Source organism: Apostichopus japonicus, chromosome 9 (assembly GCF_037975245.1).
Source record: "Apostichopus japonicus isolate 1M-3 chromosome 9, ASM3797524v1, whole genome shotgun sequence".
NCBI classification, from domain to species: domain Eukaryota; kingdom Metazoa; phylum Echinodermata; class Holothuroidea; order Aspidochirotida; family Stichopodidae; genus Apostichopus; species Apostichopus japonicus.
Window position 1 is genome coordinate 14264310 of NC_092569.1, and position 24657 is coordinate 14288966.

At 36.4% G+C, this 24657-nt stretch overlaps 2 protein-coding genes across 3 annotated transcripts in view; both read left to right on the plus strand.

Annotated features, from left to right (window-relative positions):
* LOC139974478 (uncharacterized) overlaps positions 1–6073 on the plus strand; it is a 40098-nt gene extending 34025 nt beyond the window's left edge. For both annotated transcript variants that reach the window (XM_071981658.1, XM_071981660.1), the window contains exon 5: positions 1533–6073. In XM_071981658.1, the coding sequence (XP_071837759.1) occupies positions 1533–1921 (389 nt within the window). In that variant the 3' untranslated portion in view covers positions 1922–6073. The remainder of the gene's footprint in view (positions 1–1532) is intronic.
* The window catches only part of LOC139974480 (receptor-interacting serine/threonine-protein kinase 1-like), a 240480-nt gene that overhangs the window by 184837 nt on the left and 30986 nt on the right, over positions 1–24657 (plus strand). The gene's annotated exons all lie outside the window — the stretch shown is intronic.

The following is a 24657-nucleotide window of genomic DNA, read 5'->3' on the forward strand; positions in this document are numbered from 1 at the left end:
GATATCAAAGGTACCTTCCGATCAAAAATGTCAATGGGTTGACACCCCTGTGACCTTGGTGTGCGAAATTATACGAGGTCAAAGTTAATTTTCAAACATTTAATGCAATAAATCCCAGTTCCAAGGTGTGACACGGTTGATATTTTTGGACAAGTTGCAAATGGTGTAGGGTAATATTTTCAAACTTAACGGTCATGTGATCCGAGGTCACCAAAGGTCAATTAATGTTAAAAAACTAGTATTTTGGGGGGAGAAAATGGGCAAAGACAAAAATGTATGAATTTTTATAGTATGATGCTATATTTACGTCACACCGATCAAAAATGTCAATGGGTTGACCCAAGGTGACCTTTGTGGGTTCAGTTATATGAGGTAAAAGTTAATCTTCAGACATTTAGTACAATAACTCCCAGTGCCAAGGTGTGTAACGATTGATATTTTGGGACAAGTTGCAAATGGTATAGGGGAATATTTTCAAACTTAACGGACATGTGATCCGAGGTCACCAAAGGTCAATTAATGATAAGAAACTAGATATTTGGCGATAACTTGACAACGAATTGTCCGTTAGGGTTGGAAATTGCTTCAATGTAATCCAATTGTGAACCCGCATCTGTGTGACCTTTGACCTCAATTTGACCTCTGGTGACCTTTACTTGTTTTGGGGATTTTTACAGTTTCGATGCTATTTTCAGATGTCAAAGGTACCTTCTGATCATTAATGTCAATGGGTTGACCCCCGTGGGACCTTCGTGTGCAAAGTTATTAATGTTAAAAATTAATTAATGTTAAAAAACTAGTATTTTGGGGGGGGTGAAATGGGCAAAGAAAAAATGTTTGAATTTTTACAGTTTTGATGCTCTATTTAGGTCTCACCATCAAAAAGGTCAATTGGTTGACCTCCGGGTGACCTTTGTGTGTGTAGTTATGTATACAAGTTCAAAGTTAATTTTTAGATATTTAATGCAATTAAATCCCAATGCCACGGTTGATATTTTGGGACAAGTTGTGAATGGGGTGGTGGAACATTTTCAAATTTAACTGTCATGTCATCTGTGGTCACCAATGTTATCATATCTATTGACCTGCTTGTAGGTGACCTTATATCTCTTACATTTTCGACGCCATATTCAGATCTCCAAAGTGCATTTTGATCATAATACGATCACAATTTGTGATCACAAAAGTGTTGGCTATAGTGTTGGTTACTTTATGGGTACATGTAGGACCACAATTACTTGACTATTTGAACCCAATCTTGCTTGATAATATTATGTGTATTGTCATATACCCCTACGCAAGGAACCACAGTGCCCTTGGGCTCTTGTTATCCTTATCTTTATCCTTATATTTATCCTTATCATTATCCTTCTTATTATCCTTATCCTTCTTATTATCCTTATCCTTATCTTTATTCTTATTATCCTTCTTATTATCCTTATCCTTATCTTTATCCTTATATTTATCCTTATCCTTATCCTCATCCTTATTATTATTCTTATCATTATCCTTATCCTTTTCTTTTACTACAGTGAGTTTTTGGGCCACCAAGAATTACAGATTAAGAAGGTTTATGACTTTGGAACAACGGATAGAACGCCTGTATGAAAAATTGGTAAAACATTTCACAAGGTTCACTGCCTTAATGCAGAAGCGGTCAGCCACCAAGAATTACGGATTAAGAAGGTTTACGACTTTGGAACAACGGATAGAGAGCCTGTATGAAAAATTGGTAAAACAATTCACAAGGATCACTGCCTTAATGCAGAAGCCGTCATCCCTGGAAAATAATCTGAAGAACAATAGATTTAGCCATTCACGGATCAACAAGAACGAAAGATTTTTCAGGAGAAACAACATCCGAATCGTTGGTTTTACTACCAAAGATGGAGAAAACTGCCTGGAAATTGCCAATGAATGAATGAAACTGGAATCAAGGACTGCAGGCTGGAATGGGCTCACAGGGTCGGAAGATCAGTCCCGAATAGAGACAGGCACATCTTGGTGAAGCTCTCGTCCTACCAAGATAAAGTCACCACTTTAAAGCATGCCAGAAAAGCCCTATCGAGCAAACGCTACTACATTATTGATGACCTGACCAAGATCGATCTAGCCGAAAAGAGAAAATATAAGTCAGAAGTTCAGGAACTTTTCCAGCAAGGCACCAGATTACGTTTTACTGGAGGTTGTTGGCGTGGAAGCAACGGTAAACCATATAATTTTGGTTCAACATAAGCATGTGCATTCTTTCACTGATGTTTTTCCACTAATACATTTCGTCAAGTCCCCGGGAGGGCATGTTATTGTAACCAGTCGCTGACATTACAATGATGTCACCATTTTCAAATCGGGAACCCCTGTGGCATGGAGCACCTCTTCCTCTATGGTATCACTCCCAGTTGGGATTGATTGTTTCGTTTTCGTCTGTTTTCGTTAATCTTCCACTATCATCAAATTTGTCGACGTATCTGTTCCAGCATTTAATATCCTCCAGTTCTCAGTTGGTGGTATCGAAACTAAGCTTCTTCAGTATGCGGATGACACCATGCACGTTCTTTCTGGACTGTAGCCAGTCATCGTTAAATGAAGCGTATACTTAACATTTATTAAACTTCGTCGGGTTTGACTTTCAATATGGATAAATCCATTTTGTTTCCTATCGGGTCTTACGTCCATCTCCAACCTGCTTTGGTAAAGAACTATAATTGAAAGTTTTCCGCTAGTCCCGTTAGGATGTTCGGTATTTGGTTCACGCACAATGGGACGATCTCTTTAGATAAAACTATATATCCAAACTTTCGAGGCTTAAAAGCGGTTTGCGACTTTGGTCTACAAGATATCTTACCCCGTTGGGCCGCAGCGATCTGGTTAAAATTTATGCACTGTCACAGCTTGTTTATTTGTTTTTGGTTCTTCCTAACCCACCGCGTAATTTTATTAAGGAAGTAGAAAATACCATTTTCACTTTTGGTCAGGAAACCCGGATAACGTCAAGCGAAACAGTCTCATTAATTGTTTAGATAAAGGAGGTTTAAATGTTGTGCATATCCCAAGTTTCATTAATAGTTTAAAATTTACCTGGATAAAGCGTTATTGCGATAATACTGAAGGAGTCTGGGAGCTATTTTTTACTGAAAGTATGTCCAAGTTGGGTGGTAAGCTGCTTTTTCAATGTAATTTTAAGGTGGAAGATCTCCCACGCTTTGTATAATATGTATAATATATAATATGTTTGTAGACCAAATATTCAGAGCCTGGCTGGAGGTTTCTTTTAATTCTCCCTCTGATAACTTCGGTAATCAAATAATTTGAAACAATCATCATATTCGCATCAATAACAAGATTTTCTACTATGATTTCATGTACAAAAAGGGTGTGAAATTTGTTTCGGATTATGTTGACATGAATAATAAGGCCGGCTCTAAGTTATTACACTTTAAAAGAAAAGTTCTAGTTGGCTCACTTTCCCTTTACTGTTTACTGGGGAGTACTTCACAGTATCCCTCTTCAGTGGAAGCAGAGTGGGTGTAACATTAATGACATTACAAATGTTAATATTGATTTGTTTGATAACATATTGTTTTATGCAGGTTCTGTTTCTCAGTATCTTTATCATTATTTCCACATCGCTAAAATTGTTGTGGAGCCAACTGCTATGACCAAATGAAAAGCAGAGTTTAGGGGTTTCACTTGTCACGATTTGAGTAACATTTTCAGTATGCCGTGGCACTCTATTTCTGAGGCGAGACTATACTACTTTCAATTCCATTTCTTACATAGTATTCTTCCAACCAACCCTCTCAACGCTCAACGAGGATAAGATTCTTAACATGACTGTAGTATTTGCATGATTTTAATTGTTTAAAGGATGTTTGTTTTTAAAATCAACATTCAGAGTACAGTCGTTTAGCAATGTATCTTGCACTATGAAGATACTATTATTCTAGCTTGCAAAGTACTTATTAAGTCATGCTTCCGTTGATAGGATTACTAAACAGTGAACATTGTCTGATTGTCTTGGCTCTACTCGTGATCTACTACGAATTCGAAGTTTTGGGAGGGACACAACCAATGCGATATGTAATGATATATTTTGCTAGGTTTGGAGATTATCCGTGGAAGTCAGAATTGGCACGATTAAAACTTGCTTAAATGGCTAGGACATTGATTAGTTTCGAAGATTAATAAACAGTTATATGTAGAGTTGCTAGTAGGCCTATGTCTTAGATTAATAGATATTCCCCAAGCTTTTGCAAAATCATGTTCATATGCTTCGGTGACCTATCGGGTGACACTGAATATAAATGTGTACTACAGATCGGACTATATTAAAGGAAGCTTAGCAATGAGCATCAACTCATAACTTAAATGACAATTTTTCGTAGCTTGTTTGATAACTGTACATGCATAAAGACAATACTGTTAACTCTCTCATGAAGATATGACATGTATTTTACAATGGGCAGTATTTCATACCAAATTGGTATGAGTGGCTGAACTAAAGTCTGCGTGCATGTGTTCACTGAATTACAAGAACTAACCTTTGATATAGGTATCATGTACGTTCAACAAGCATGCATACAGTTATTGCAGAAATTGCAGTGAACATTCATGTATCACCGTATTTATGCGCGCACAGGAATACAAAGGTCAGACTATTACTCGATATAGCTTTACTATGCTAAAAAGCCTTATACTTAATTGTGTAAAGCAAAAGACTGTGTTGGTTGCACCATGCATGTAGCAGTTTAATATATGTGTGTACACAGCATCTCATTATTGTTACTATTTTATGAAGATAAAGTTTAACAAAATTGCTACTGTTACACAGACTGAGTTTAATGATCTCTCAAAAGTCATGAGCGATAGTTGTTTTTAATCAATCACGGTTTTTTGGACCGATTTTGAACTCTAAGTGTTATTTAGACTCAAGAACCCTGCTTAGTCGATTGGGGATGAAAGTTTCTTCGGCATTATTCCAACACCATTAATACTGGAAGATGTTGTAGCTCTTGGCTTTTCTTTCCTTACGTTTTTCATTTTCGTCGCATAATTTTACCCCTCACGTTCAGTTCATATGTTTTTGGTTTTGTTTGGAGGGGTAGGGTTGTTTTAACTGATGATTACCAAGGTTTTGAGCAACCATAATATTGTTTTAGATGTAAATACTATAGATTTTATACACATTTTTATAACATATCAATATGCAAAATTAAGATGCAAAATGTAACAATATAGAAAGGAGTATTAATCAATATATTTGAATTTTCATAGTGTTGTTTTTCTTTATATTATTGTCATCAATAAAAGCCTCAATATATGATATAATATTCAAATAGCGCCACCTAATCGCTGTACGCATGCGCTTGTAGTGCAACTTCTTATATTATCGTACACAGTAAGCGCCATCTGTTCATCTGGAAAGGCCAGCTTAAGTGATAGACGATGTAAGACTCATGGTCTGTTTCCTTTGAGCAACAAGATAAACTCATGAGATTACAAAAGGAACATCGAATCGTGAAGGCGGATTTGTAGTAACATCATACAAAGAAGTTCGTTTTTGTGTTAAAAGAAACCGAGGAAAATAAAACTTATTTTCTTCAAAACGAGATTGGAGCGAATGAAATTGTCACAGTATTGAGTTCTTTTCTTCTGTCCGAAAATAATTTGAAGCGATTTGATATGAAGTCAGTTTGACATTTTACAAGTTACAAGAATCATCTTTCAGTGATGGTCACGTATTGCCGTACTCTTGTTATACTTAGTTCTGCAAAAGAGAAAGAAAACCAAATGTCTATATTTATCAAACGGATTTTCTCCGATACCTCAAATGGGATTCTCGATGTTTCTTCTTACTGAATAGAGAGCAGTTTGGTGTTATGGTTGTGTACAGCAGCAGCACAGTAGTGTTTGACGCTTAATTAATTGACGTACACAGTCTCTGACATTTCATGGAAACCAATTTTGTAATCGGCTAGTTAGAAGTGATTTGATCATAGTCAAAAATCAGTTAAAGATCGATCATTTAAAAGAAAATTAATTAAATAAAAATTGAGGCCTCAGTGTCAAATTTGATTGCAATTAATTTTAACGGTGATTCCTCAAATTAAAAGATCGTTTTATATAGTTTTTCATTTCGCGAATCAGTCCGTAAAAATATGCCTGCAAAATGGTTCAGCACGTTTTATGACAGAATCCACAGAGGTCGTGAAGTTCCTACTGAAGCTGACGATGGGGACTTTTATGATAATAAGAACGGTAAAAATCATGTAGAGAACGGCGATAATCTACATATGGGAGAGGTATGCAGCATATTCGACAGTCCTTACCGCATACTTAGGGTAAGTGCCTTTCATTATGATATACAAAATATTAAGTTATTGTACCAGAATTGCAGTGGAAAATGCGATAATATATATATTTGTGAGGTATGCATGAATTATCTTCGACAGTAGTTAACGCAAGCTTAGGACAAGGTTTTTTCGATAAGCATATCAAAATATACAATAAATTGTAAAATTTCATTCTTATAGTTAAGAAATGTAAGCAAATCCACTCGGCACATAGTCGTAGCTATGAACCTGGCAAAATCATTACTTCCTTCACGTTAAAAGTTACTATTTTCACCTTGATATCTTAATCTTAGCTTATACATCAGATTCTGTTGATCATATCTGAAACCGACATACCTATACTGGATATAAAGTAATTCGGTGTCATATGTACAGTAAACCGAGTACGTTGTATAGTAGCACATGTAACACATGTAACGACCAAGATTTTTGTTGGTGTCTGCGAACTCTATATATACACCACGGTATTTTACACAGATGTTGAACAAGTTATTCGGACCGTCTGCAATTTTATTCAATGCACTTTTATTCAATGAACAAGCTCCACTGTTTCAAATTATAATGTTATTGTTCCTATGTAATGGCATAAGTGTTACATCACTAAGTATAATAAATGAGCACAGGTACTAGTCGATTGTTATAAACTAATTAGTGCCCCGTCACCCAAAAGAGATGTTCTTGTCAAATCCCAAGCGTTTGATTTGTGATGAAGAATTCGTTGCAGTAAACTTGTTAAAAAAATGTGCCTTTTTAAAGTTTTTTAAAAACCACTGGTTAAGCTATGGTAGTCTGCAAACTTCTTTATTGGCGACCCATAAAGTAGTTTTTGCATGTGAAGCGCGACCCACCTTGTCGGACCACGCGAAACCAAGAGGATATGTACAGAATTCCTTACATAGACGTATGGAATAATCATGCAAACCGGTTTGATCATAATATGTGCAACATATAACATTAGTGAAAGGGGCAGGTAAGACTTGAAAGAGAAAAAAACTATAGGACCTTTTGTGTTCCATTTGGCCACCAAACATAGTGATGTCTACGCAATATTATGGTATTCCCTAGATATGTACTTGTTACACTTTTCAGGAAAGTTTTCGTCACCCACGAAATATTAAATATGGTATATACAGTAAGTCGGAATAATAATTCCTGTGATGCGCTGTTCCTCCAAGGTCCTCTGTCCAGATTTAACTAGCTATATTTAAGCGTGTAGGAGAGTTGTGACTATAATGTTATACTGATTTTCATGTAAAAACCAGCAATGAAACAAACCTTGAACCAATACAATTTGTCTATCATATACATTTCTTCTCCTTGTGCATTGCTATGTATTTATTTCGGTAGCACCTAGGGGAAGAATGCTTTTCAGGTCAGATTGATGTAATACTTTTTAAATACACATACAATGGATAATAGTTTGAACCTCAATGCTTTCATTATTCTTATGAGAGTCCAAAATGCGGCTTGCTAGACTTCTGAGTGTATCACAATTAGATTCTGACAAATTATTTATTGACTTATGACAGTGTTTGCTCAACTGAAGATGAGCTTAAGCGGGAGGAGGAAGTGCAGTTGCGTAGAAACAACATTGTGGAAGATCTTTTGAACCTTTACCAAGACCCATAGATATATTTAAGAAACCTAAAGGTGACATTTGAAGGTAGAGAGGGGGAAGGCATGGGGCCTTACCAAGGAATGATGACAAGTTTATGAAAGGAAGTCACCAAAGAATACTTACTAGTGGAGCATGTATTTGTTCCAAAATTGCCCCTCCATCGTTGTAGAAGGGAGAGTGCAAAGTTGACAGCAACTGGCAGAGTACTCACCCATTCGGCAGCACTAACAGAAACACTGCCATGCCGTGTTGCAAGGTGTGTAATCATTTCGATGATGTTGGAAGAGGTTGACACACAATACCTCTTGGAGAATTTCTTCCTATATGTATGTCCGAGTGAACAAAATATGTTGTCTAAAGCTCTATCTGCCTCTGGGTTACAATGCAGAATTACAGAGGCTTGAAGTAATTTGTTTGTGTTATAAAACCTCATCTATTAAAAGACAGAAATGAGAAGCAGATATGAGCACTAAACATAGGAGACAAGATCAATGGCAATGAAATCTGTCCAATGTTGACTTGAGACTTTGAAAATTTTAATGACTTGGATAATTGACAAAAAATGCAAGTTTTTGCAGAATACACGTTTAAATTCTTTCTAGTGTCATGATATTTTGCAATTGTATGTAGGTCAAAACATCATCCATGAAGGGGTAAGTTTATGTTGACACCATTGGTTATTCTTCATTTTGCATGATTGCAAAAAGTGGTTATTCTTCATTCTGAAATTGCAATTCTAGGGGGTCTGGGCATGGATGACAATGAAATTAACTTATTGGGCAATGTCTATACCTGACTCATGTGGCCGTGCCTTACAGTTAATTTCAAACCTGATTAGCTCCATGTGACCATCCAGATGCCACAAACAATTAGGACCAAGAACAGAATATGGACGTCTTGTGACAGCTTTTCCCCATCTTCTTGCTGTACCAATAGTGTCAACATTTTCTAATGTATATCCCACACTCTTCTTCCCTGCACTTTAATTTTAACTAGTAACTAGGCATCATCCATTAAAAGTCAGAAATTATTTTTTTCACGTTTGTAATGAAATAGTGGTGATAAATTTGTTATAATTAATTAAATACTGAATGCTAAAAATCTGGTGTATACTGTTCACTGAATTCACAATGCGGTGAATGGAATGAATGAGACGGCTGAGGGTCACATTCTTATACGTATGGGTACAACTGTAGCTCTTAATGCAATGAATTACATACATTCTATCATTAGACAATATCAACTTTGATATGTAGAGAAAATTTCAGCTTATTTAGTTATACTTTTGCATTTGCAATTATTTTGACAGGTTTACATCTTCATCGCAACTAAATTCCTTTCAGATGTAAACTGTAAAGTTTAACATGTGTACTGAATATGTTTTAATTCTTAACATATGTACCACATCCGTTCCTTCCTCTATATATCGAGAAGTTTTCTTAATGTGTGTACTATGAATGGTGTGCATATTAACATCTTTTTGCTGATTTGGGGTTTAAATAAGGATGCGTGGAATCTCATATATATCTCATTCCCACACAAAAAGTTGCATGTCAACTGATATAAATAATCCTCACCTTGACATCACAGTTCGGAAAGTCAGCATGCAGGCATCTTATACGCTCTTGCAAAGCTTCTTGGGTGATATCTGAGTAAGCGTTTTTATTGTTCAGCTACATTTTCTTGAGAGATGTCGTCTTGAGAGACGGCGAACACTTGATTGATTTTTCCATTCACCTTTGCAGTAATTGCATTCGTAAAAGCTGACCTTGGGCGACCCCGATGACCTAAATATAAATGTAAAAAAATGTGTAGTGACTGATCGATACTATACACAGTACCTGCATATCATGATCCTTTGTTTTCCTATGATTTCGGTTGCTCCATGCAATGTGCTGCCATTCTCTGATGGATTTGTTTTAGATATTTCTTTTTTCCTTTTCTTCTTTGAAAGACAGAGTACAGTTTGTTGACAAGAATTGTGATGAAATTACTAGTTAACAACAGCACTTAACAGGGTATATGTACAAACATTCTGAAAAATTGTTGATTACTATAAGTCAATTAACATTTATCATAAAGTATCTGCGACGTGTATATGATATAACACAGTAATTCCTCAAGTGATAAAAATGTCATGGTAGGCAATAAAGTGCAAACATGCTTTTACCACATTCCGTAATTATGCTGATGGCTGACTGTTTCATTTTAGCAAATTAATTAGGTGCATCAGCTAGCCGGTTGGCCCCTCACGTCAAATCGTTTTGTCAAAAGTGCACATACCTGCATAGGCCTAGTTAAGCCCCTAATACGATTTGAAAGCAGTGGTACAGCACATGAACCATTAATTTATTATTCGATTTAGATTTTAAGGCTAGTCTAGAGGCCTACACATCCGAAGTTACACTGCAGTGCTTAATAGGCCTAGATGATATCGAAAACTTGAAAGATGCAATTATATTTTCTCTGAACGTTAGCCATGCTGTAAGATTGATCTGTGCAGACGTTGACTACGCTAGACCATATCAATATGAACACTCTGAACATAAAAATAAAAAACATGTTCTGTACCTGTGTTAAGTTGAGTATGTGGGAAATATGAGCTACTCCTGCCATCATCTGTGCCGTTGGCACGTGTACTGGAACTTGAAGCTGGCAATGGCATAGCTTGTACTTGTAGTAACGCATCAAAACGTGTCAACATTTCTCTGATTGTACCTTCGGCAATAGATCTAATGTTTGATATTCTTAACACAATTCTATCGGTAGTTATGTGTAGCTCACATTGCCATGTTATAAGCATTCATAACACGCTCCGCTAATTATTCGCCTGCGAATAATTCGCGGAGCGTGTTATGAATGCTTATAACATGGCAATGTGAGCTACACATAACTACCGATGGACGAATCAGATAAATAATTCGTTTTTCTGCTCCATGCATTAATTCTTTAATTTTTTTCATATCCGTCAAATTTCTACAATTTCTTTTGGTTTCCCTAATTTCACTTATATCTGATAACCCAAATGTGTTTTAATTATTGATATCTAGATATAAATAAGAGATATCTGGAAATGAATTGGAGAATTGTTTTAAGAATTAGAGATATCCGAAAATGTATAAGAGATAACTGTAATTATTGAATAAATGTTAAAATTGTTATATATTAACAGTTTAGTGACATGCGCAAATAAAAGAATTTCGTGTGCAATATGTAGATCGTGTGCACACCACCCTTAGTATTATGAAAGGTCATATGTAATGTGTTTGATGATCTAATGAAAATAAAGTACCCAGACACACCCTGGCTGTTGAGCACGAAAGACCGTGTCCGGTGTACTCTCTAGCATGTCATTCATGGAATCTCCCGGGTCTCTATACACCTTTCCTAAGATATATAAACAATGACGTTCCATACGGGCGATGACGCCTCGAGTACAAGGTACAAAAGCAAATTCATATGCTACACAACGTAATATGCACTCAAAAAAATAAAGGTGTCATTTGACACCTTTAAAGGTGGCCAGAAGTGGGTCTTCAGGTAAGTATGAAAGGTGTCCAATGACACCTTGAAGGTGCAATTTTGACTACTTTAGGTTGTCTAGTCACAACTGACACCTTGAAGTGCTTACCTGAAGACCCGTTCCAAAAGAGTCAAATGACACCAATATGGGTGTCAAGAGACACCTTTAAGGTGTGAATTTATAACTTCCGGGTAAGCACACAAAGGTGTCTATGTGATACCTGTAAGGTGTATATCAGACTACTGTGTGGTGTCCAGTGACCACCGACACCTTTAGGTGCTTACCTGAAGACCCATTTTCAGAGGAGTCAAATGACACCAATATCGGTATCAAGAGACACCTTTAAGATGTCAAGGATGTGTCTTACAGGTGAGCACACAAAGGTGTTTAGGATGTACTAGTGATCCCCTTGGAGTGTCCGGTAACGTTTGACATGCTTACCTTAAGACCCATTATAATGACACCAAAATGGTATTGATGCGCTGTCTTCGAATAAGTACACACTAGGGACATCTTTAAAGTGTTGTAGCAAATATATATTAAAAGGAATCACTACTAAATCATATCAACATGGAAAGTAAGTTTGTAAAAAAGTGTGATGCAAACTAGAACAAGAAAGTCACTTTTGATTTTGTTGCAAATATATTACGAAACATCAAATACTGCTGCTTGATGTCTAGTTATCTATAATTAGTTCATGAACAATCATAGAATTAAAGCACAAATTTAGTAATTATTTTTAATAATCAAGGGTATCAGCTTTCTTATGCTATTGACAATATAATGTCGACATTCACATATTACTGTACCAAGTACACAGTGAATTTGTATAGAGTATATATTTAAAAGCTCCTTTCATTTGTTAACAATCAACAAAACGTCCAATTAAAATTGTTTATGGTTCATTTTCTATTTGTGAATCACTGAATTCAGTTTCCCTGTTCTAAGTTTTACTGAATGTCCCACACGTTTTAAAACTGCAACATTTTGCCATAGATAAAGTATGATTATTCATATGGTAACTTAAAGTTCTGGATTTCCTTTATAAACATAATACAAATTTAAAAGCAACAAAAAACTCATTTATCCATAGATGTAAACCTTTGTTCCACTATTGATCACAGTTCAGGCTATTAGGAAAACTATAGTTTTATGGGTTCTAGTCCATGGGTGACTGTGGACAAGTATGTGCATCTGTTACAAGCATTTTCTCTATCTATATAGTTTTTTTTTTTTAAATTTGCCTTTAGTACCCCTTTAAGTGACGATCGTTTGACGTTTTGATGCTAAAACGTTGACATTCCGAATTGCTTCCTATGCCACTTGAGACCAAAGGTTGAGCACTGCATTTGGTGTTTTCACAGAGTCCTCCATCTTACAAATAAATGTTTGTACAAACGTCAGTGTTTTGTTACATTTTTGGGGGTTACTGAAGATTAATAGTGTAAAGTACAGCGAAGAGGCCGGTGAATGCCATCCAAACCAAAGACCACTCTCCCACCAATTCCTTCTCCACATAAAGCTGAAATGATTCGCTCTCCACATCCCACATCGCACACAATGACAGCAGTTAACGGTAACTGTACATGTCCTGGACAGTGGTTCTTCATCATGACATCTACACTCTCCTGTAGATGTGCAGGGATGGACAGCAAGGCTTTGGCTGTTAAATAGGCAAAGAAACATATTCAGTTAAATAATGAGTATATAAGGCTCGGACAAAAACAGACCACTATCTATACCCACTATCGACCAACAAATGTAACAAGTTTGCAGAGTTACAGCAATTTGACAAGTTTGACCTTTGACCCCTTAAATTAATTTAAATGAACACATTATTTATCCATTATATCAACCAACAGGTTCATTCCATGCTAAATGATCAAATCTTCAGAAACATCCCCATGTGACCGCCTTAAATTTCACTGAAACTGACTACTTGAAACAGTATGTTTCAAACTAATTCACAGATTTTTTTTTAGCTCTATAGCCGGAGTGGTTCAGAAGTTATGGCCCTCTGAAAACAGCAAAATATATCTTAATTTCAAAGACCTAGCCCAACAACATTGACTAGAGGGCCCCGGAAATGTAGCCTAGATGTGGTTTTTCTTGGTAACGGATTAGGACTAAAGTGATGATTTGTTTTTGTTGACCGCTATAACTTATTAACCTTTGACATTTTGACATTCCAGAGAAACTTTTCAACTAATATTTTATTTTATTTCGTGAGTTTTTATATTTAGTGGTGATAAGCCAAACCGCAGCCCTGACACATCTCTTATAGCAATGTGTCTGGATACAGAAGGCTCGATATGTAAAGATCAATACAGATCTATATATTCAATTGTTCATTACAATTATTTACTTTGGGCTTAGGCTAAACTAAGACAGGAATTTTCTGTTTTTAAAAATAAAATTCTGTCAGAATTCCATACTTTAATCCATGTTGTTGAGTCTTTGAGACTGCCTACATCTAGCCTTGGATTACAATTACATTTGAGATATTACTTGTTTTAAATTCAAATAAAAAATATTCATTTTGACAATTTTATAAAATGACAAATTCCAAGATGTTTTTCTGGTGAAAATTCCGCCTTAAGTTTAGGCTATACCTCATGTGCAGTATGTACATTTTGTGTGAGTACAGTACTGCTCAAAGTATTGACTGTTTATTGTGCCCTTGAGGGAGTTTATGGCACAAGTAGCTGATGAGGGACCAATTATTCAATCCCTGGCAATTTGATGATCCCAATAATTAAAGTTTATGATCAACAGGTGAATAAATTAACCAGAGCGATTATTTCTAAAGCTTTTCATTAAACTTTCGTCCTCGTGTGTACTGTATCCAGTGCTACTTTAGAGGTAAGGGCGAAATGGCATTACTATTGTTTTGGTATAGGTCACCTGAGGTCATAGAGGTCATCTCACCAAACCCCTCACTGTTACCTGGGTGCCCGAGTAGAGATATTCAGGTATATGGGTCTACTTTTCCTACCCGCTGCGATCACAAGTTGGGATCCAACTTTTTTACTGGGGAGGGGACTTGCTTACCATACTTATTATCCTAAGTGTCTTCTGGAATATTATTCACCCATTATGCAATTTTCTTGGAGTCTTCATCTTCAACAGCATAGAGGTGATATTTGACATTCCAGTGACAAACTTCTCCTGTAAGTTCACTTCAGTCACTCGAAAGAACTCTGCTACAATCTGTAAAATAATGTACAGCACTGATGTTAAAACAAAATTCTGTACAATACATGAAATAATGGATAATCTAAAATCTGATTATTTTAGGATTCACACTCTTGAAATAGGAAAATTTGTTTTTAGTTTTGTAAAACTATAGAATCAATGATGCCATAGCTCAACCACAGTACAATGCTTGACATAATTGAACATTGTAAATGTTGTTCAAATCAGTTTCTATTGGACACTTACAGTCACAATACCATATCATAAGTGTTAGTTATTATAATGAGTGAATACTAGTGTTTGTGGTGCTCATGAATATTAATCAGTCATGGGATCAGAGATCTAAATCTTTATAATGACACATGTGATTTTCACTGTTTGCCCTACTGTGATTCAAAATGACCTTTAACCTTTAGTTTTAGAACACTATTTTTTAAGCCAGTAACTTTTTTGGCAGGCAACTACATCCTGAATTTTTTTTGTACAAACAGGGTGGTACTATATCTCTTTCAGAAGAAATTAATCAGATTATTTCAACATGACGCGATTTGAGTTATTGGCTGTCAAAGACGACCTCTTTTGTACATCGGAGCAACTTAAAAACTTCATAAATTAATATTGAGAAAAGCTAGATCCGTGAAATTTGTTTAGGTGTAAGGAATTAATACTTATAATTGAAGTTTATAATCCTGACAGCTCTAACATGATTACTTTGGTAAACAATTTGCACCAAAGCCCCTTCCTCATGCTGAATCGCAGCATGAAATAGCAACTTTAGAATGCGCAACTTGCAAATTTATTATAGGAAAGCATTGTAATCATTATTTTGTAGTTTTTGGACTAGACACAATAAACTTTGAAAGAATCAAGTACCGTGAAGAAAGGGTTTAGGGGCGCTGTTTAATTAAAAATAGCACACTTTTTAGTGAAACCTACAAAAAATTGAATATTTTGATACTTTTAAGTTGACCTAACTCTACAAGACAATGTTTTTGTAGCCTAATGTTTTATATTCCTGAACTATGTGATAGAATCTATAAGCATATGTAATAGAAGGGTAGTAGAATGTTTAATTGCTGAGAAATGAGACCTCAAAATTCAAGAAAATGCCAAATTTCACGGTGGTGACAGATTGAGGAATTTCAAAGTGGGATAAATCAGCCAATTATGAATTAATGTAACTGAAATTTTCAGAATATGCTTATTTTATTGTGTTCCAATCATACAAAATATTTGGAAATTTTTGGAGAGGGTGCAGCTACAGCCATCCGTGATTTGACACGGAATGTCCCTTTACCATATATTCAGGAGTTAATGTCCTGTAGGGCCTAGCCTATTGACTCAATTTAGAACATTCTTAATGACTGTTTATTTTGTACAGTCGGTCTGCTCACTCTGTTGCAGAGGTATGTGTAGCCTACCGTAACATTAGGGTCTGCAATTGCAAACTAGCCTATGCTATGCCTAGTTTATCTTGTATTGGCCTAACACCGTATCATACTATTGGACACCTACTACTAGTTCTACTAGTACTTACTATGCTAGGCTAACGGCCTTTGGCTTAGCCTACTGCCTGCCTTCGTTTGTTTAAAAGTTTCAGGTTGTAGGCTTATTATATTAATCAATGTGAATGATACTTATTTATATGCAATACAAATAATATAAGTTTATGATAACATAAATTTGTAATTTGAGATTACCTGTTTATCTGTCACGGTGACGATCAGTGTACTAATAACGAGGACTGTGTGTGAAGCTGCTGTATATCACATAACTTCATACCCATGTGCAACCGGTTAGCACTACTATAATACTGTACTTACCAACGCGTATGAACGCACGTAAGAAAAATATACAAACTGTACTGTAACATGCCCAAGCAGTCTGTGTTTGCCCTTTGCTTTTGGCGGGAACATAGTAACGGACGGTCACTACGGTACATGTCAGTATGTAAGGCAAATGAGTACCAAAGGTGTCGCGCTGATTCCAACCTTTCAAAGGTGTCATCTGACCCCTTACTACCTTAGTTTGACCCCCGTAATGATTATCTACAGGTGACAGTATGTAAATGAGTATCAAAGAGTGTCACGCTGATTCCAAAGGTGTCAACTGACCTCGTCAAATTGTTTTGACTCCACATAGCCGGCTTATGCTGGACACCACAGTGGTGTATTTTGACACCTCTATCGGGGTAAAATTGATGATTACACCCAAATGGTGTCAACATAAGAATGTGCATTCTCGGAGCTATGCAATAAGGACACTCTTGAAGGGGTCATTGCGTAAAAATGGTGTCCAGAACACATATAAATAATAATAATAATAATTTATTCTTATATAGCGCTTTACATCAAAAGAATGATCTCAAAGCAGCTTCACAAAAACGCATAAAAAAAAAAATACAACTTAAAAAGTATTTACAGCTTAAAAATAATACAATCTAAAAATATTGCATCCTAAGAATTACAGAAATAAATAACTAACAATAATTAATAAAAAACAAAAAAATTCAGAAATTAAAGACAAAAGCAATAAAATATGACAGCATACAATAAAACTAAAATACTAAACTGATACAGCCGAAGAAATAGCAACAATAAGACTATCAAAACAAAAATAGAAAATAAATTTCAATATAAAACAATCAAAACATGGCAAGATGGTAATACAATCAATATGACTGGAGGTTTAAAAAGAATAATACTTTCGAAAAAGGTGAGTTTTAAGGTGTGCCTTAAAAGCATTTAATGATGGAGCTGCCCTGATGTCATTGGGGAGTGCATTCCATAGATCAGGTGCAAAATAGGCAAAGGATCGTGCGCCAAAGCTTTTTTGGGCGAATCTGCCAGGCTCTAGTCGTATCTCCATAGAATGTCTGTTCCTCTGTCGTGTTCGATTTGCAATCTGCATGGGCTCTGGAAGAGCCTGACGACTGATCAGAGAGCCAAGAGAGTGATGGGGAGTGCCATTTATAATATTGTAGGTTATGACTAGAGACTTAAATTCGATCCTTGCGGAGACAGGTAACCAATGAAGGTCAATCAATATGGGTGTGATGTGTTCGTGACTCCTGCTCCGTGTAACCATGCGTGCTGCCGAGTTTTGAATCAATTGAAGACGCGCCAGTTGCTGTTGCTCAATTCCATATAATAAACTATTACAATAATCAAGGTGCGATGTAACAAATGCATGAATTAATCTTTCTGTGCTTGTGCGATCTAAGAGCTTACGAATTTTCCCAATACGATACAATGAGTATGATGCTGACTGACAAATTTTTGAAACATGACTTGACATAGAACTGAATTCATCAAATTGCACTCCTAAATTTCTGACAACGGAAATGGGTTTAACATGAGTAACACCAACTCTGAAACTAGATATGTCTGCTTGAACTTTTCGGAACTTACTGTGAAAATGAATTACTTCTGTTTTGCTATCATTGAGTACAAGTCAATTTGCTGCCATCCACTCACGAATATCATCTATGCATTTTTCAGGTATGAATTTCCAGTCAGATAGATTTTTACACGAAAAATACAGTTGTGTATCATCGGCAAAAAGCATAAAGTCAATATCATTGGCTAAAATAATGTCTTCGAGTGGGGATGTATACAAGGTAAAAAGAATCGGCCCAAGACCGCTTCCCTGTGGTACACCGCAAAATAATGGTTCATCGTCCGAATAACAATTGTCAATACAGACACGTTGAGTACGTCCTCGAAGATATGAATCGAACCACTTTAAAGCAGTACCATTTATGCCAAACCGATGCTCCAAACGCTGCAGTAAAATATCGTGGTCAATTGTATCGAATGCGGCGGTAAGATCGAGTAGGACTAAAATACACTCTTTATGTTTGTCCATTGAAACTAGAATGTCATTTCTTACACGAAGCAACGCGGTTTCTGTGCTATGGTTTCTTCGGTATGCAGATTGAAATTTCGAATAAAGAGAGAATTGGTTAAAATATTCATCAATTTGATTAGAACACATGTTCTCTAAAACTTTATGTTCAAATAAAAGGTTGGAAACGGGACGATAATTTTATAAAACATCAGGATCCAGTCCGGGCTTTTTCAATAATGGTCTGACAAGAGCGCGTTTATGACGTCGCGGAACAGTCCCTGCTTCGAAGGAAGTGTTGGCAATGTTAACAAGATCATCCACTAGTTCTGGTAGGCAAAGTTTAACGAGCTGAGTTGGCATCGGATCGAGCGCTGAAGATTTCGAGTTCATAGCTGAAATACATTTGGTCGCGTCGTCACGGGTAATTGGCTTGAAGTTCGAAAAGCTATGACTAGGTGGGCACGGTGGTAAACTTGGCTTTGTAACATCATGGAATGTATCGCGTAATTTCCTGATCTTCCCACAGAAAAAGTCAGAGAAATCTTGCGCCATTTGCTGGGGATCGTTGTGCTTAGGTAGGATGGCACCAGTTGACTTCTTGTCTCCTGTGATCTCATCAACCACGGCAAACAGCTTCCTGGTGTTGGCGGACTGTATGCGAGAACGGTGGTACTGAGTTTTAGCTCTCTCGCATTCGTCATGGTAAGATGTTCGGGCACCATGGAATATTTGCTTGTTAATCTCCAGCGGTGAGCTGAGCCAAGCTCGTTCTAAACGGCGAACATTATTCCTCAGAAGTCGGAGTTCATCTGTGTACCACGGAGCTCGAGCTTTGTTCACAATTACCTTCTTTTTCGCAGGAGCAAGCATATCCATAACGTCAGACAGTTTCTTACCGAAGTTGACTGATAACGTGTCAACTGAAATGCCGTACTCACCATCACTGTCAACAGGCTTGTATTTTTTAATCGCCTCTACCAGCTGGTCACTTCGGATAGATCGAATGTTCCGTATAACACGTGTAGTTTTTGTCGCGTGAAAGGTGTCAATTGACACACAATTTTATTTTCAATGTGTACAAAGCGTATAACATTGAATAGAATTGATCAGCTAATAAACTCTACTTTAGGAAAGGTACGATATTCGATGCAGACTTTCTAAGTTACATATCATATATATGCATGTTTATCTCTCTCTTGGATCCTATTTTATTTCTTCGTAACCGAAAGGATGTCGAAGACTGATGTCGAAGACGACAATGATACTCAATCTCTCTTGCAGGTTTGAATTATTTACGTTTTTTTCGTTATTGAGTTATTGAAAATGATATTGATATTTTGAAACTTTGAACACCATTTCTTCTCTCATTATTTTCCTTTGAAGTGGTATGGTTTCATAATGCACATTTCCTTTATTTAAAACTATATGGCTTTCATAAACGTTAGAACACCATACTCTCCATTGATATACACATGACTTTGTGCGGCATAATGTAAAATAGTATGATACTTTTGTATTTTAGTTACTGATAGTTGACACAAGTATGGTAGTTCATAATGCACATTTCAATTATTTAAAACTATATGGCTTTCATAAACGTTAGAGCATCATACTCTCTATTGAAATACACATGACTATGTGCGGCATAAGTAAAATAGTATGATACATTTGTATTTAAGTTAGTGATAGTTGACACAAGTATGGTAGTTCATCTTCTGTAATAAACATTTACTAAGACGCCAATTAGGCCTTAATAAAGAATGGACTTTCGATCAGCAACCCGTTTGTATTATGTGTGTGCCATTGACACGGATGTTTCAACGTCGATTTCTAATCGAATACTAAAAATAATGTGTTAAGCTTTCATAGTGTACGTCTGAAATATAAACTTCTTATTAATGTGTCGTTAACAATATATGAAATCCATTAATATGAGAAACAGCTATGAGTTTGGTTGGCGATTGGCACGTATTGGGGTTGATTTTATTTGATTTCATTCTGATATACAATCACAATATTAATATATATCATATCATTGTCACATCAATATGTACATTTTACACGTATATATCATTGTGCCAGAAATTAAAAGACATTTCACAACTGGATATTAAATGAAGCTGAAAACTTCAACAACACGTACATCGTCTAATTAATCTTCTCATTTATTATTTACGACAATGCTATTGCCGTTGGTTACTCAAAGAACAATATTAATAATAAATATACGGTAAAAAAATATAACGTAGACATTTATATTGCCATGTGATACAAGCTTTAGAGCATGAAAACCAGTTGTCTCAAGTCAAGTCCACGGTTTAAACTTACGTGTATGCATTTAATATAGTTTCTATTCAATGCAGACAAGACACAAATTTATTCAAATAGATGTATAATTACACCACAGTAGAAGTGTGTGGTATACGCGAACTATACACATTATTGCTTGTAGATACTGTATGAGGTTAAATATCGACAGGTGTCTGAAAATTGGCACACAGGATTTCAAGATGAAAGTGGATGATCTGAAAACATGGTGATGTATCTACATAAACATTGAAGTTGAGCTCCATTCGTGGTATGTGCAACCACCATAATGGACACTACTTTGGTCAATGTTCAATAAGGGTCAAATTATTCGAACCCTGTGTAAGATTTTTGGTTTTTGTGTTTGGTAAAGGTTAGAGTGATCGCAGTCTGGAAACCGCTAAACATGAATGTTATTATAACCATGAAACTTTTATCAACGTACGCTTGGAATGTAAATCAACCTTAGAACAATTTACAATCCCCTCTTTTTAAGTCTTATTTGGTCACTAGATGTTAGTAGAGGTTTACTCTGAAAGCCTTGTAAATACATTACTCCAAACATGAAGCTTGCATGAACGTGAAATGGCGTGTGTATAGGTACGCATTTATGAATATACTGTATTGTTTTGTAACGGTCACAGCTCAACAGAATTCAAAGACCAAAACCTGTTATAAAAATACAATAAGCATAAGCTTATATTGTATGTTGTATACCAGGGGTTCCCTAACTGGGGTGCATGAACCCCCAGGGGGTTCTGGAGTCCATCCCGGTCAAAACTAGAGTGCTTTTTGTTTAACTAAAATGTACAAAAAGTCGTACCCATACGCATATTTTGCCATAGTAGTACCGTACCGTGAATGTGATGAAAACCAGGAGCATCCGTCTCATCGTGCGTTATGGGTTATTGGTGCTATACAATTCGTTATCTGATCTTGAAGTTTCCAAATAAATCTGTGTTCATCTCTTGTGTTTTTTTCATTACTATATTACAATATGAACTTACATTATGCGTATTATAGTATAATAATGACTCAGATCATGTCTCGAAAAGTTGGGGGTTCGTGGACAACTCTGACATCCTTAGGGGGCTCGTGTGGGATAAAGTTAGGGAAATCCTGGTGTATACTCATCTATCTTAGTGTGTACAGCAAACCTTTCATATTATGATTGGAGACCAAAGGTCAAGTCGGAATCAATAATGATCAAACTATAGAACGCTAGTACAAGAATCTCTAGTTTCCTGCACTGTGGTAAATATTTGACCATAGTTACTAGTCACTGTAATTTGGATTATAGGGTGGCCAATGTTAGTTTTGGTGATGTCATAATCTGTAAAATAAGAACTATATAGCCAACAACGTTATCATTTGGGCCACTACTTCTTCATGATGTGTAAGAAAGTTCGCATTGTATGGTGTGGCGATGTGGTTAGGAAGTAGGCTACTATGTGTAATTTGTTAAAAAGGAAAATTAGTTTGTGGTTGCGTTGTATGGTGAAGTGAGTATCCAGTTAACGAGCAGACTTTGGAGGCTCATAATTCCCCATGGCCAGTCACAGTGAAGCATGTCTGGGCCTTTGGATCAATTTATGTAGACAATAATGCATTGAAAGTACACAAAGAAAAGCGTAGTGGTCGTGATGATAGTTCCCAATCGTTTTGGTGTGCATGATTGACAGAAAGGGGTGCAAATATGCATTTTAGCTCACTCACTAGCAATTGTGACGATTACCAGCACTCTTTCTTGTGGTAGTGAATAAATCTTTCACTATATTGTGGGAACTTCCGTGAGATGAGTTATCTTACATGTCTGTTGCCCATGTATATAACATATAAGGGATTGGACATATTGAATTTGACTGCTCATCTAAAAGCGACAAAGGCAGCTAAAATGGAAACTGAACTGTTAGGTAAACACTACTTTCTATGTACTTATCTCCGGAAATTGCTTCAGATGGGGATTTCCCGGTTTGTAATCCAGCAGATCGCGACTGCGAAATCACCGCATCATTTCTGTTCTGTGTACTGGACCCAACAAGGCTAATTCCTTATAACGTTTGATATTTGTCGTGTCAACCCCTGCGTAGAAGTGGGTGTATAAAAGCCGAAGGATGTCTAAATCAGGGCGGAGTTATCAATCATCCAACACGTATCCATGATGAGGCACAGCCTAGGCTAATTGTTCATTTATTGGTCAAAGTGCGTACGAGAAGACTATTCTCGGGGATTGTCTCCTTAAAATAAAGAGAGATGAAAAGACGAAACTTTGACGCAGGAGCCCTTCGAAACAAAAAGGACCGAAGCGAAAAGCGGGTTGTTTCCGATCATTTGTTTTCATTTGACACACATTTGTCTCATTTGCTTGCGCCCTCACGTTTGGTGCTCCTTGGCGTATTAGCTTACTTGAGAATGCATCTGTGCTATTCGAGTATGATATTTCCTCACAGTACTCGGCTAGAATAGTGTTCGCGAAGTCACGTTGAAGCTCTATTGCAAAGCAGACTACACATATGTATCGCTTTGTTTCTCAATATTTTGACTTCCAAACAAGTTCAACAGCCATATGTTGTATATTCAGTGCAATATGAATCGTCACTCTCCATCTTACAATTGAAAGTCTTGAAAAATTCCACAGTACCGGGCCATCTGAATGCTTACGTCATATGTTTACCCCAACTCAAGTTTTGAATACTGATAATGGAATATTCCGTTTTAGTATAGGGGAGAATGCTCGAAACTGTAAAACATCAGTATAATGCTTGTTCATCGTACTAGTAGCACGTATGCTTATGTGTTTTCATTAGAAATGCAAGTGTTGGTCCTTACACGTTTTAATATTATTTTCTACACTCATTCCAAACCGTTGACAATAGAATTCAACAATGAACTTGATTCAACAATGAAAACGATACTCCTGGTGCTGGTATGGTTCAATGTGAACCTTTCGAGAAAGCACTTAAAGCAGCATTTTGCGTTTGGTCGCCGTTTTCTACTTTTTTGACATGTCCATCGAGTTGTTTACATATATCAATCACAAAACAGCAAACTAAGATATTAGCCAAGTTTTTCCCTGCCAACAACGTTAATTGGCGAGTAATTAAGGATATTTACAGATAATGAGAAAACTGTCCACGATAGATTCCACATTTAAAATTAATCGCATACAGTCTAAACCCACTCGTTTGAATTCAGCCAATCCGAGATATAGGTTTAGTTATGAGCCGTTGCTAATAGTAGATTCAAGACTGTGCGTTGGTACAACCAGGGAGTTGTTTTGGAACTCCCTGGTACAACTGCCATGCATACTGCACTCAAATCAAGCTTGGTGTTGTATGACGTATTGGTCAATAACGTTCGTAGGTTTAAGTATTCATATTTTGGGCGAGGTTTATTGAGATCCCAACGGAAAATATTTTGGAGAAAAAGAAGTTGAAAGTTGCACATTTTTCGACCTTTATGCCACCATTTGAAGTAAGATTTAAATATAAAAGCAAGTTACGTATGTCGTCATAGCATAGTGGAGTCAGTGAAGTTGAGAAATATAATAGAAGGACGCGAAATGCTGCTTTAAGCTGTGTTTAAGGAACACAACTGGAAAGTTTACATTGAACATTTAAAACTCTCACCCCCAATTTGCCCCTACCAGTTCGCCTACAGTTTGGCTACAAATATAAACATTCCTACTGAAACATCCCTTTACATGTTTAGATCTCGCACACTCTTGAACTACTAGTTACCGTTTCAATTACGTGAGTGATAGCATTTACCCTAACTACACGGAGCATTTCAACTGTGCTTGACCGAACTTC